The 15,103-nt window shown below is 40.6% G+C and overlaps 1 protein-coding gene across 3 annotated transcripts in view; it reads left to right on the top strand.

Annotated features, from left to right (window-relative positions):
- Nucleotides 1-15,103, top strand: part of CCDC91 (coiled-coil domain containing 91) — a 1,837,163-nt gene that overhangs the window by 1,498,248 nt on the left and 323,812 nt on the right. For all 3 annotated transcript variants that reach the window (XM_078673757.1, XM_078673758.1, XM_078673759.1), the window contains one exon: nucleotides 14,181-14,294. In XM_078673757.1, coding sequence (XP_078529883.1) covers nucleotides 14,181-14,294 — 114 coding nt within the window. The remainder of the gene's footprint in view (nucleotides 1-14,180; nucleotides 14,295-15,103) is intronic.

Here is a 15,103-nt window from a genome sequence, read left to right on the forward strand (position 1 = left end):
CCGCTTCCTGTCAGGACTACTTTTTGCCATATTGCGAAGAGAAGGGGCAGATCATTCTAATCTTTGGTCTGCTATCAGAACCTAGTTATAAGTCACCATTGATGTATATTTCTTAACAATTAAACTTACGAATAACAAGTCTGAATTGTTTGAACTTTTTTATATTTCCTGTAAAATGTTTGACATTATGGAAGACAAAGGTTACGTAAAATGTCAGAAAGCCCTCAATGACATGAAAAACTATCAATTTGCTGATGTACTTTCTGTGACCATTCCTTTGATTAATGGGGACAATCTTAAACCCTGAGCTATATATTTTACTAGTCAAGAGAATGGCAAAGAAGACTGTTGCAGCTAGCCATAGACTAATCGACAAATAGTTTTTAGCCCTTGAACTATCTTTTGGTACAGATAATAACCAATCAAAAACACCTGGAATTTGCAAAGGGTTAGAAGACTTTGCTGTTCCCCAGATGTAGACACGCTGAACATTTCCTTTGACAAAAGATGCCCTGTCCTGTTCTATGTGGGCTCTATGGTGCCCCCAGCCGACTTGGGATGTTTGGCCAGTCCCTTAATATGATGCAACCCCTTTGCACCATCTGCTAGATGCTGATCAACACTGTTATACAACCTCTAGGTAGTGACAAGATGTCCGTCTCTGTTTTTAGCGATGTTTTCTGCTTAAGTATAACCTGAAAGGACTTTGAACCCGCCTGGGTTAAAGGTTATTCCTCAACTACTAACAGCCTACTGTGGCTGTACTGTGGCTGTACTTCTACATTGTTAAACTATTTTAAGCTTGTCTGAATTAAAAATCTGTTCTGGTTCAGCTCCATTGAAAGCAACTTTAACTCTCTTATACGTGTAAGAACAAAAAACGCCAATAGTGTAAAACGGAATTGTTGTATTACTCTATCTTATCTGCTTACAGCCCTCCAGAACTGAAATGTACTTCGTCAATAGACGTTTATGTAAAAAGTGCCATCGTCATAAACGTAATCTGCGTTATCTAAAATCTAAGATTATTAACATTTTTAAACCATTGAAGGCTCGTCTGAATTAAAATGTATTTGGGACTGACTTTGATTGTGCGAACATACCTTGGGTGTGAAGTGCTGTTTGCAGTACTGTCATAAATATTAGGTCCTCCATATACAGCTGCAGACCACACTTTCTCTGGTCATAGTTTTCCCTCCCAGCCAGATCTTATTCCTCTCACATTAGTGGTGTGCAACTGAAATATTGAATTTAAATAGTTTATTATTAAACTGCACATACATCATCTCCGTAATATTGAGTTGTACACTATCATCAAGATAAATGGATAAGGAGATAAAATAGAAAATAAATACTCTCTTTTTTATCCTTACTGAGTCCATAATGTGCAAATTGATATGTATGTAGGTTGATATTTGTGCGGTAATTATTTTGCCGTACAGCACTCCTGGATTTACCCTCATAACACATACCACCATTTTCTACTCAATGCCCATTACTATGGGACGATCATGGAAACACCTTTGTGACCTTATCAATACTCATTTGAAATAACATGCATTCATGATCTATTTGTGTTTGTGTGAACACCACCACTGATGCAGAGCATAATTTGCTCTATTACTATTCCTATATTCAATCAGTTTAAGGCTTCCTAAGTTTCAGTGTACGCTGGGATTGCCCAGTCTGAACGGTAGGCACTTTGTGGTGTTCCAAGGTCATCCATCAACACTTGCAAATCACGCTCCCTCGCATGAAACAGCTCCATCGTAATCTTGACTTGTGCTGCTTATGTGCCACTGCTGGACTAACTCTGATAACACAACATGACGGGTCATCTCAAGCCCATTAGATGGCTTGATCTGCTGTAGTCCAGGAAACTTTCATCATGAGGTGATCCTTGCCTGGCCCACGATAATTGCTTCTCTGTTGCACATCAGTCAACCCATCATATCAAATATGGCGGCCGTCAATGTTCGTGCAAATCCTTAGACCATATACCATGCCTGGTTGCATAATGCAGATGCACATGGGTTACTCCTTTACAAACCCATGTGTAGACGAAGCTTATTTCACCTTTCATCCTATTGAGCACCTGAAGTGCCTTAGTCAATTAGCACTAACTATATGTCACAAACATGGTAGCTGTAGGCAGAGCTTCATTCTTGCTGAGATGTGGTTTGTGCATCTCTGCCATACATACACAAAAGCAAAACAGTGCCCATATATGCCACATAGCACTCGCAAACGTCTATCCACCCATACACCAGCACTCAAAGTTTGTACTTTCTACTCTTCACTTTTTTCCTCAGACTTACGCACTGGTGAAGGAACAAAAACACAACAAAACACGTCTTATACTCAAGCACAATATGAGACATTACACGTATAAATCACATGGCAGCCACACTTTCATCCACAGCGAAATCAAGTTTTTCATGATGTATGTGTAAAAGTAGATCAGGTCTCGAGTTTACTTTTATAATTTATGATTTGCAATGCACTTTATGCTGGAAGGTCAGACACATTAATCAAACCGTTTCTTATAGTGTTCCAATAGGAGTACATAGAATGCAGAAATTGCAGTTCCAAATCTCATTACTATTTTCTTAATGTGGAATGTTAACTCCGTGGGGGAAAAAAGAACTTAGGATGGGCAAACACAGAAAGGAACCCACGGTGGACAAGTCAATAACGGAAAGTGTTACTGTACATTTAGACTATGGACAGATGTTGGAGGACTTCAGCCAAGCAGAGAATTTCCCAGCCTAAAGAGCCTGAACTTTGGGCAGGGCTCTTCTAGGAGGGTCTTACAATATACTTGTAAACATGTCATTTTTTTTACAATCTGTTTTTTGTTAGTCAGATTCTACTCTTTGGTGCTGGTTTGTGCATTGTATCTTGATTGCTTAATGGCTTTTTCAGTTGTTCTTATTTGTTGGACCTGGCCCTCTCTACAGAGTCTCACGGAAAACTTTTGTCTTCACTCTCCTGTTTATAAACCCATTTTTGTTGGCTTTTGAGCTAAACACACTTTACTACTACCAGCCAGTGCTAACAGTGCTTGTGCTCTCTCTTTTAAACATGGTAAAATTGGCTTACACCCAATTTGCACATTTACCTTTACTTGTAAGTCCCTAGTAAAGTGGTACTTCATGTACCCATTGCCTATAAATGAAATGCTACTAGTGGGCCTGTAGTACATATTGTGTCACATACTTAAGAAGCGTTTTAAAACATGTCTCAGGCCATTGCAGCCTTTGTATGCAGTTTTAAACTCCCATTTTGACTTGGAAAAACAAGCCTTTTGACAGGCCTAAACCTTCCTTTTTAATACATATAAGTAACCCTTAGGGTAGGCCGTAAACAGCGATTAGGTCAGGGTGCATTGTATTTAAAAAGTTGAACATTTACTTTTAGCATGTTCTTGTAGTGAAAAACTCCTAAATATGTTTTTTCTGTATTGCCCCACCCAAAGGATAACATTGGGTTACCTTATTACACTTAGTAATTGATAACATTTGTGTGACAGAATGTGGGATAGTCATGTTTGGCGTCTGAGGTATTGTAATTTAAAAACCTTCATTAATGATAAACTTAGATTTTATGTAACAATTCTGAAATTGCCACTTTGAGAAAGCTGATAGTTTCTTGTCCTAACTATTTGGTGCCTGCAGCCTGTTCCTGAATTACATGACTAGATGTAGTTGGCAGTTGGCCTTTGTTTATTCCTACCAGACAGCATCACAATAGAGGCTCTGGGTTTTGCAGGAGGTGCCATCCTAGCTTGATGGTGTGGAGCTGTCACCTGCCATACTTTCACTTCAAAGGCCTCTGCCTAGCTTACACTCAAAGGACTGCACCATAGACTTTTGTTTCCTCAGACAGATTGGGCCCAGGGCAGGGAGGCAGGAAATTGCAAACACTTCGGTAAGTGGAAAACTCCAGAAGCATCTCCCACTTCAAAAGGGGCACCAAGTATGAAAATAGTACACTCTCAGACCTACTCTGGACCTGTGGATACTAGAGAAGAAGGACTGCCCTTCTGCTTGAAGCCTGCTCTGCTGTCTGAGAAGGATGGCTTGGCCTGCACCCTTCATCCCAGGCTGAAGTGACTCCAAGAGTTAGATGGCTGACCACCTGTTCTAAGCTACAAAGACACAACCAGCTCCAGAGGCCCATCTACAGCTACCCAGCCGACATGCTGCAACTGGAACTTCAACTGGACATCCCTGCGCCCTGCAGGCCACTACTGAGTGAGTTCCTAATCCCCAAGAGGTGCCTCCTAAGTCCTGGACCCTTGGGGTGGCATCAGTTGTGCTCCTCCTTGAAGAAAAGGAGAAGCGATGAAGTTCTGGGCTCTTTGCGACCGTGAATAGGCTCTTTTGCGCCCAGATCTTGCACCCCGCGATGACAGCTAATGCAAAGCTCCATTGAACCCAACTCTTGCTACAGCGACTGCCGACAATGCAAGATCTCCAATTTGCAGTACAGCATTGACAGCCCGCGGTGACCCCGAACGCAAATCTCCTACAATTGTTGTCTGTGACACACTACAGCGACAACCGTCCAAGATGCCCAGCCTGCTCTTCAGGTTGCAGCAATGATTATCTGCGATGCTCCCCCTGCTCCTGGTAGCCTCCTCCACTGCAAAACAAACTATTTCCGCTAGGCTTTAGAAGGTAACTTTTCCAGTGGGACTAACCTGGTCCCAGTATGTGGCCTGCACTCCATCACGCTATGCCTCGCACACCAGATAACCACGAGTGCCACTTTATGCTTTAAGGCGCTATACTTATAATAAAATCTTTGAAATTACATATTTCTGGTCTACTGATTAATTGTGTGAAATTATGTTTTGTAATTTCACTCTATTTTTCTAAATTGATGTGGGATTTTTCTTCTGTTGTGGTTTCCCTTCATTACTATTTGTGTCCTGCATAAATACTTTATACATTGCCTCTAAGTTAAGCCTGACTGCTTTTGTGCCAGGCTACCAGTGGGTTAAACACAGGTTAATTTAGTGACTTTTCTGGCTGTTGCTTGAGTATGGTTTCACTACCTTCAACCAAAAGCCCAATTTCTCACACTTATTTTTTGAATGGTTGGCTCTCTCTAGTCTCAGTTATGAATAGTGCCCATCATTCTAAAACTTCCAAAGGCTTCTAAGGGCACTCTTAATTGAAAATTAAATAATTTTGTGAGAAATCTTTTAACGTGGTTCAAACTGGCATTTTTGCTGTTCCTATTGTCCAGTTAGAATACTTTCAGAAATATTTTAGTGTTAACACATTTATTAGAACCTGGATTGCTTGCTTCCAAAGCCTGGGCATAAACCACTTGAATGTCCGACCTACTGCATAAGTTATTAAGAGGTGGCATAGATAATTCACCCTCATGAGACCACTCAGTTCTAGCGAACGAGTCTTGACCTTCCCAGATCCACGCAATTGGGCATCCAGATAGATAAAGCATAAATATACCATTACATTGGTATATAGTGCTACACAACGTGAATAGCATACCACAGGTGTGGTTAAGTGCTAAACGTTAATATATGTAATTTAGAGCTGAGCTTTCACTATACCTCTTGTGATAGATTTTCTTCTCGGAGTTTGAAATTGAAAAAGATTTGCTTCATCCTTCTTGGGTCTACCCAAAGTAAAAACGTCAAGAACCTTTGATACATAACAGTCACTCTAACAAATAGCTTGTAACATGCTAACACACATTAACATTTTACACTGGTGCCTTAATGTTCTCTTCTAACACTTTCTCTAATAATGGACCTTCCAAAAGAATGTTCTGCAGAAGGCAATCACCTCTTTTAAGGCAAAGGAGGTGTCAAAACATAATTTATGTTTGGGGGATCCTAGACCAGATGTACTAACACACTGTTCACAATAACTGGTCAAACCAAGAGATCAGTTCCCAAATGTCCAAACTGGAATAGTGTTCAATGTGACCTACCACAGCCTATTTTACTCAAAGCAAATCTTTTAAAAGAGTATTTTCCAAAAGTTTTTTTGAGAGTTGGCAGTGGTCCTTTATACCTAAGCCTTCTGTCACTGAAATTCTCACTAAAGGACAAGGGCTCCAGAGGGGAGGGATCTCTTGCCTTTTGGGAATGGGTTAGGACACAGATTGGACGTTTGTAACTTTTTAATGGTTTATAACCAGAATTTTAGTTGCAAGCAATTAAAACATTGCATACCTATTCGAAATTTGAAAGGGACTCCCACAACACACCCCTTCCAAGTAGCAAATTCGTATCCAGTCTCAATCCCATTTTAGGCATCAGTAAAACTTTACCGACTTGTAAATTGGGATTCATATTTTGAAAAAAACCTTTTTGCAATTGCAAACTCCGTTTCCAGGTTTTACTAATCTAATCTAGTTGATTGGTAAGGCACATGACTTCACGAAGGCTTCCTAGCACTGATCCAAACCAACGTATCAAAGAGGCCAGTCGTATTACAAGCTGAGTGTGGAATAAATAGCCATGTCTTGAGAGCTTTCCTGAAGGTGCTTAAAGATTCCATCTGATGCAGTTCAAGTGATTGTGACTGAATACATGATTTGCGTATCGGGCCCTGGTTCATGACACTTCTTTGGAGTTCTAAAGTTACTGACCACACTTGCCAGTTAATCTCCATGTGATTTTGGGAGGACTTCACCATCTCCCAACATGTCCGTTTAATGCAATGAGATGGGCACAGAAAAACTGGCTTTGCTGGAGTAAGCGATAAACTCTGCGGAGTATCTATGCATGGACAAAACAATCATTTCATCTGAAGGTTTAAGAAAAGCATCCAGCATATAGTGTAGAGTCGAAATATACATCTGGTCTGTGCGTTTGGAAGTTTGTGAAAGTTTTAAATATTTCTCACTTGGCCTTTGCTCCCTAGTCAAAAAGAGACCCCGCTCCCTTTCATGCCCTGGAGAAGATCTTGCACATTGTCTTTGTGCGCAGCAACAAGTGAAATAGTTAATATACATCGAGCCCTGTTTATCACAAGGCATCTCCGTAGCTGTAGTACAAGCACTTTGTAGGCAAGGGAATTCAAGATAAATTATGTGCAGGAAATGAGTAGCAGATCCACTGGAACACAGTTGGCAGAGTTTTTACATTGTCTGAAAGGGCCCCTTCCTCATGCTAAAACATGTTTTTATCCAAATAGGTACTTTATTGTCATTTATTTTTCTATGGAATCCGTGAATGATTTTTCCACTTGCAAAATAATGAAACGTCATGAAAAAATTGCTTAGGTTTACTCAATGGACTTTGGAAATAATTATTTTGCCGAGATTCAGAAAATCGTGTTCTAAATACTTTTTTTGAAAAATGTGTTTATTTGCCTGTTAGTTGGATGGAAACAGAGTGGTTGCTTGTATTTATTTATTGGGTGCACACTGCAAAATAGTCTTTTAGACCCCTAACTCTGGTTAAAACGATATTTTCACATTATAGTGATTCATTACAGATGTATTAGAATAAAGGCTAAGGAACTGAATACTTTTGTTTAACCCTAATACTAAAGCTTACCTGAGTGGACGTATCTTTAATCTGTTCTGGGAGAGAATTCCATATCTATGTACCAAGGACAGAAAATCTTTGGTCTTCCAATAGAACTTGGTTCTTGGGATACTCAAAAGCATCTGGTTACATGATCTCAGCAATCATGGTGCCATCACAATTTCTCTGACAGACAGATTGGGGGTATTTCCCTTCAGGCATTTAAGCATCAAACATGCCAATTATAAAATGACAACCTTGGCTACTGGTAGCCTAAAAAGTGTACCTCGATTTCAGTCCACTCTCTTTAATCCAGAGGGCTATATCCTTTAGTCTTCTTTTAATGTAGCAAAGTTCTCATCTGTGCCATTGACCTACAGCTCAATCTGTGTGTCATTTGCATTAGAGGGGAAAAGCAGCAATGTAGCCCTGCAAATTGAGAACAAGGTTTCGTAATGTGGGTTAGAATATCTTGAGAAGACTTGGGGCCTGATTACAAATGTGGCAGACAGGGTTACTCCCTCACAAACATGCCTGATATCCCGTCTGACAAATTACAATTCCATGATAACATTTGGAACTTTTAATACTGCGATCGGAATAACCGTCACATTTGTGACGGAGTATGCCATCAGGCAAGTTCGAAATCAGGCCCTAAATGTATTCAACTAGAAAGAAGAGCAGGTTTACATCCAACACTACAAACTACATTCTAATTCTACCACAAAATTCTACCCATTAAAGTAACACTACTTACAGTATGCATACAACACATCTTTCCCCCTAAAATGACCAAAAGAACCTAAGAAAACAATAACTACAATGAAAATAATACACCATAACATCACATTTTGCATATACAACTAATAACCAATATGGAGCATAATCGACAGTTTTCTACTGTACAAATCATTCAATTTCTAAGGAACCCTTCCTGCTCTCTCACTCCTGTAAACTCAATTATTATTTTCTTTATCTACAAGCTCTTCTCTAGAATCAAGAGTAACATTCCCCTTGCCTGAAATACAAGTTGCAGAAGGAACATCGTTAGACACTTGGATCTCCATTCATATTACTGTCACACACTAGAGTGTTGTTGTCACATTCTCCATTCACACCAAAATATGAAAAATCCACACAACCACTATTTGACTGATGCCTGACCTTCAACTATCCTTTAAACAGAAAAATCCTCCTGAGTTCCCTATTTTCCCACATACCACTCCACAGCTTTACTAAAAACCTCTACTACTCTAGCAGAATCCAACCACTTAGCTAGCGTCTTATTAGATACACCAGCCATGTTGTGGTCACCTACCTTCAATCTAGAAACTGGAAACAATAATTTAGAACTTCTAACATTAATTTTTTCCTGATATTTCTTCACACGCTTCCTAACTTTAGAAAAATCAATCTGAAGATCATCCAAATTATCCCGCCTCGGCCACCAAGGCATCAAATTCAAACCAGGTTTCCTTTCTTGCAAAATTTCAAATAGAAATATGCCAGTAACCGAATTAGGAGATGTTCAATATGTCAAAAGTGTAGTCTGTAAAACTTTTCCCGCAAGGCAATCCACTCTGCATAGCCAATTGAAGAGATTTCTTAATGACCCAGTTAGAGCATTCCACTTGACTATTGACTTGAGGTTGATAATTTGATGCTCCTTTAAGTGAAATGCCACATCTTGGTAAGAAGATATCCAATTATTTATAAATTGGGCCCCATTGTCCAACACTAACTCCTGTGGTATCCTTTCACAACAAAAAAATGGCATCCGAAAAATTCTATAGTGTGGTTGGCAGTAACCTCCGCCATTTTTAGGTCCAGCCATTTAGTAAAATAGCCGGTTAACACAATGGTATACGCCTCCTTACTTGTTAAAACCCTGAACAGACCTAAAATGTAAATTCCTAACTTTCTCCAAGGTCATTTTGCATATTCATTGAGACTAACATCCACCACACTATTCGCTTATGCTTTGCATTCTCTCACCTAGTTGTCAACCATACCATCAGTTCCCGGCCACCAGTAAAACTCACAGATTCTCCATTTAGTAGTGGACATTCCCATGCACCAACAGAAAAATCCTCATCCTTAAGTAGAATTCTTGCGATTGCAATTAGGAGATTGCAAACAGCTATGTTCAGCAGTGTCTCAGACACTGTTTGTGATTTGCAATGGGTCGCAAATGGAGCTGCCTCATCAATATTCATGAGGTAGGTCACAATTTGCGACCCATTGGGAATGGCTACAATCATAGTGATGGTGGCCTGCTGGGGCCAACAGACCACCATGTCTGTGATTGCTTTTTAAATAAAGCAATTTTATTTTGTAATGCAGCCCATTTTCCTTTGAGGAAAATGGTCTATATTACAAAAATAAAAATTTAAAGATTTCTTCACATTTTCTAAGAGCTGGCAGTGTATGTTTTCAACCACGTTTACAAAGAGGATGGGGTCCCGTTGGGACCCCTTCCTGTTTGCGAATGGGTTACCGCCTCCTCTACAGAGATGGTAAATTAAGAAAGTTTTGCGACCGCTTTCCAGTCGCAAAACATTCATACATACCAGTGCTATTCGGTATTAGGAAGGTGTTTCCGAAACACTCCCCCTGCCTAATACCGAATAACAAAAGCAAAAGGCGATTCGGTAACAAGTTACTGAGTCGCATTTTGTCTTCTGTACATGGCGAAATGCATTTTACCGACTGGTAAAATGCTTCGTACATATGGCCCAGAATCGCATCATTTTTCCTCAGTTATTATTATCTTCTCGGAATCATCATCTCCACTCCACACATTCACTTTATCCACAGTGTATGCCACATCACACTCTAACTCTTCTCTAAACTACTGCCTCTTCCTACACTGCCCAATTCCAGATCATTAAAAGGTTCAAGCAGTGCCCTTTGACACGTGAGACATCTGTGCTAAGCAAGGACAGGCTGTAAGGTTCTATTATTTCCTCCATATTTTTAACATGACGATTTACAGGGAGAATCCATACACATGTTAAAGTCAGTGAAAAGCAGTTATTTATAAACAGCCATGGGTTGTGTTGTTAAAAGGATCTTTCAGGTTAATAACATCTCTGTAGACTAGCAAGGCTTACGTAAATCATTTATATGAAGTATGTATGTATGTGTCTCTATCTAGTATTTGTAATGTGCAAACCTAGGCAAAGGTAGCGGAATGCTGTACAGGGTCAAGGACAATCATGTATGACTGACAGGAGAGGTAGCTAGTTTGGGAACTGTTGAAGCATTGTGTTGTACTGTTCTTTAATGAAGTGTGTCTTCAACTTGCTTCGAAATTGGAGTAGTGTTCGGGCAGTCCTTATGGATACAGAGATGTTGGTCCAGATCCTCGGTGCATAGATGTAAAAGTCTGTTTTTTTTTCTTCTTGTTTTACACCTCTTAGTCTTCGGGCTCTTGGTGAAATAAAATAGGAGGGTGTACTAACCAAGAAATTTGTGACGATGAAACTCACGTCATGACCTAGCAGCACATTTCTGATCCTTCCATCATAATGTTACATTCAAGCCTCACCATGAATGGGAGATCTGAGCCAGTGGGACACATAGGCCATCATTCTTGCAAAAGGAGTAATAATAAAATAAACACAATATTACAACAGTCGAAAGCAAAAAACGTTCGAGCATACTCCCGTCTTACTTAGATCACCAAGCTTTATTCATTCACTGATTCCCTTCCGTTTACGTATGAAATAACACTTCTGTTCTCTTGATATGTAGATTTATCATTCCAATATTATTAAATGCCTTGGTTTGTTAATTGCATGTCATCTTAGCATCACATCAAACCCTTTCTGTTTGCTATGTCATTACATATCCCCATTGATTTGTTAAGTTGTATCTGAATGCCACCAATCCCTTCTCAAATAGGTACAGCATTGCTGAACCTTAGCCCCAATCCATTGCTTCTATAGAGATACAAACATGACCAGACACAAATATTGATGGGCGGCTAAGCCAGACTACATAGGTTGAAAAGGTGGTCTAACAGTGATGTCTTTGAATGATGAAAAGATATGGTCAAGAATGTGACCCACAGAAAATGTAGGGGGAAGCATATATTACAGTAGACCAAGGGCATCACAAGTACGAAGCAGAATACTGCCCTCAGGACTAGAAGGGGAGTCAATACAAAAATGAAGAGCATTACGTGGAAGAAAACGTGGGTATTTGGATAGAAATGTCAAACTTCAGCAAAATACTGAGGAAATGTATTGTCCAGATGAGGAGGCAATATATAGCGTGGCCATGGAGAATAAATAGTGAACCATAATGAGGTGCAACTGAAGCATGTCAGCAGATAGACTGGTAAGGTAAGAGAGCAATTAGTAAAAGAATCTTCAAAACAATAGCAGCGCTATCACCTGGGTAGTTGAGGTGATCAGTTTAATCACTTGGAGTTTTCAATAAAACGCCACATCAATGAGTTTCTATCATTGTCACTACTTATATTTCAAAAGTATTGAAAGCATTAGTTGCATAGGTTGAAACATTGGTACTTCTGAAACCCACAATATTTAATCAATCTTGAGTAAAACAATCTTATCCAAGCCTCAGAAGATGATCTCTCCATCTCTGAATTGCCACTTCCCCTCTCTCTCTCACCTCCTTGTCACCCACTCTCAATCTTATTCTACCTCCTACCCCCACAGAACACTACCAAACTCTCTCCCCACCCAGTAAAACCTGCTTCTTCCCTATCCCCCACACTAACACCGCCTATACCCATAATACGTCCTCCCCATTCCTTAATCTCCATGAAGCTATGGCCTTACCACAAGTATTATCTCCCCCTCCAACAAGATTCACTTCCCTTGCACAATCAGACCAAACAAACACACCTGATTCCTCACAGTCCCCCACCCACAGCATGCCAGATCCAACTTTAATCCCCACTATAGCCTACAATGGCCACCAATCTACACTTCTCTCTGCCTTAGAGCCATGTATCTCAACTGATCCCCATAATCACCCATCTGGACCTTAAAGTATACACCATGCTGGAAGAACTCACTGCACTACGAAAGAACATCAAGATCTGCCCCAACTTACCTCATACTCACACAACAAAGACAAACACCGATCCTGCCACAATCATTCACTCGGACTCGTCTCGCCTTTCCATCCCCTACACTCAGTATCACCTTAAACCCAGATGCACCACAATTGAAATGTCACAGTTGGAAGTGGAAATGTTGACCCACACTTACGTCAATGCTCCTAGCAACCCTGCTGCCCCAATATTTTGGTTATACTCTGTACTAATAGGATCTCTTGCACTAATTGCCCGACCAATCCACCAACCCAACTCACTACCATCCTTCCTACTCAAGCTGAAACCAAAACACCATACAAACTAAACTGTATGTTATTAAACTGTAGGTCAGCAGTTAACCATTCTACTTCTTAAAATTGACTTATGTTTTCTGACTGAAACCTGGCTAAATGACCACTTATCCCCCATTATCAATCTCCTCACCCTACCGGGCTTCTCTATCATTCACCGTGACCGTAAAGATCGTGTCGCTGGTGAATTAGCAATCATACACAATAATGTGTGCCTAAAGAGTATTTTGGTTTCACTATCTTTCTGTTGGCTGCTTCGTTATATCCTTCTACTTCCATTATAATGCATGAGGGACTATTTCACATCTGAAAAGTACACTCAATCAGGGCAGTTTTTGCCACATTTAATTCTGCATCGCATTCATGCATTCAGTACACAACCAGTAACTTCTATTAGATTTTTGTACGTCATTTTATTTTTGCATTTGTCAGCACTCGAGTGGGTGCAATACTATATCTAACATGGCTGCCTCTTTGTTTCTCTTTCACATTGGGACGGACATCCTTGGGATGAGCTGTCACTTATGTTTCACGTGTAGGCTTAAACCAGTGTCGGCACTGTACCACAAGCTTCAGTGCGTGTAAACCAAAGAAACAAAGCACACACGTTCTTGTACAGTGCCTGCACATTTCTATTTTCTGCCCCTAGAGAGCAGCCACTGAAAGCCCTCATTTACCCCTTTGTGTTTGCCACCCAGGACCGAGGAAAGGTGAGGCTGTACACCCACTGCTTTGATTGGAAATGATGGTGTAGATTGGAACAATACATCCATTTCAAGATGGTCACTACACTCTCAACAGTTATAGGCAGTCGATCTGGAAGGCTTTCCTAGGTTTCCTGGCTGACTCAGTTCTGTTCTGTCAAAAGCCTGTTACCTGCAGCCTTGGAGGTGGCCGGGCAAGCAGAGCACATGCACTCCACGAGCCCCAGCCATGCACAGTGAGGCCAGATCCAGCACCGTCAAGGCCCTTCCCCTTGACTGAAGAGAGGCTGGTGTGGGCGCACTCCTGCTGATGTCAGAGGCAGGCTGAGCTGTGCAGGAACAGCTCCTGCTATCAGAGCTCTAGTCCCCCTTCTTGTAAAGCTGTTCTAATGTTCCTATGTACTTACAACTCGGTCGCTTCCCTGATGTTCCTATTTAGTTTGTTTTCATCCTCCTTTCTGCCCCACTTTACAAAGTCGAGTCAGTGCAGCTATTAACACGAACATAAATATGCTATTACTTTGGACAAAAGCACAGTAACATGGACTCGTCTGCACTTTGATTTCAATCTTTCCCAGGACCTTGTCAAAGCAGCAATCGCGGAGGAGCAGAAAAGGACCGAGGCGGCCGTTCAAGAAGCTGTCCGACAAACCAGAGAAGAGCTGATGGAATACGCCACGGAGCAGAAGAGGGTAAGCGTTCCTATGGGGTTGAAGCTAGTTAAGGGTTCCCCTTGTGCAAAATAATCTGTGCTTGCTAATGGTTGTTCGTGTGCTAATGATGTGCTTCTCACTTACACTTTACTTTTAATGAGATAATAAAGTGTTGTTCCAATCAAGACTGAAAAGTGTCAATACATTTGGAACGAAGCTCAGATCCAGGCACTCCATACTCATATATTGATGCTAACAATCCTACGGCACCACCAGCATCTGGTTTAGAAGCTAATATGATTTACTTCTGCCACCCTGGAGCGCTTTGAGGGGAAGAGCAGTGCATAATGTGTACCTAGGACAACTTGGAAGCATCAAGGTGACTGAGATGTCTCTCGGTTAGAGCAGGAAGATGAATTGTAAACTCTCCTTTGAAATTAGGGTTTCATAGAGGACCCTTAAATTCATGAATATCAGAGCCCTTGATGAAGTCATTTGCCAAGTAGTAAACAGGTACAGAGAGCCTGCCCTAAGTTGCCTATGAGGCCGACTTGCAGCATTCACATGTTCTTTGGACAAGTTTAGTTTACTATGTGATGCTTTCCTAAAACAATATTATACCCTTGACTTAGGAGAAATGGTCACCGTAAAACAAAATGCCCATGATACCAATTTTCATCGGTTTTTCCAAACTTGATATCTTTCAAACCTATGTACGATTTTTAGTCATTTTACAATATTTATCCCCCAAGGCGAAATCTAGCATCGATTGCTTTCTTGAATATTTATCAACTAATTTCCTTCTATGTGTTTATGAAACAGAATACTCTTTAAAGGTGGTGAGTTAA

Source organism: Lissotriton helveticus, chromosome 1_1 (assembly GCF_964261635.1).
Source record: "Lissotriton helveticus chromosome 1_1, aLisHel1.1, whole genome shotgun sequence".
Classification (NCBI taxonomy): Eukaryota; Metazoa; Chordata; class Amphibia; order Caudata; family Salamandridae; genus Lissotriton; species Lissotriton helveticus.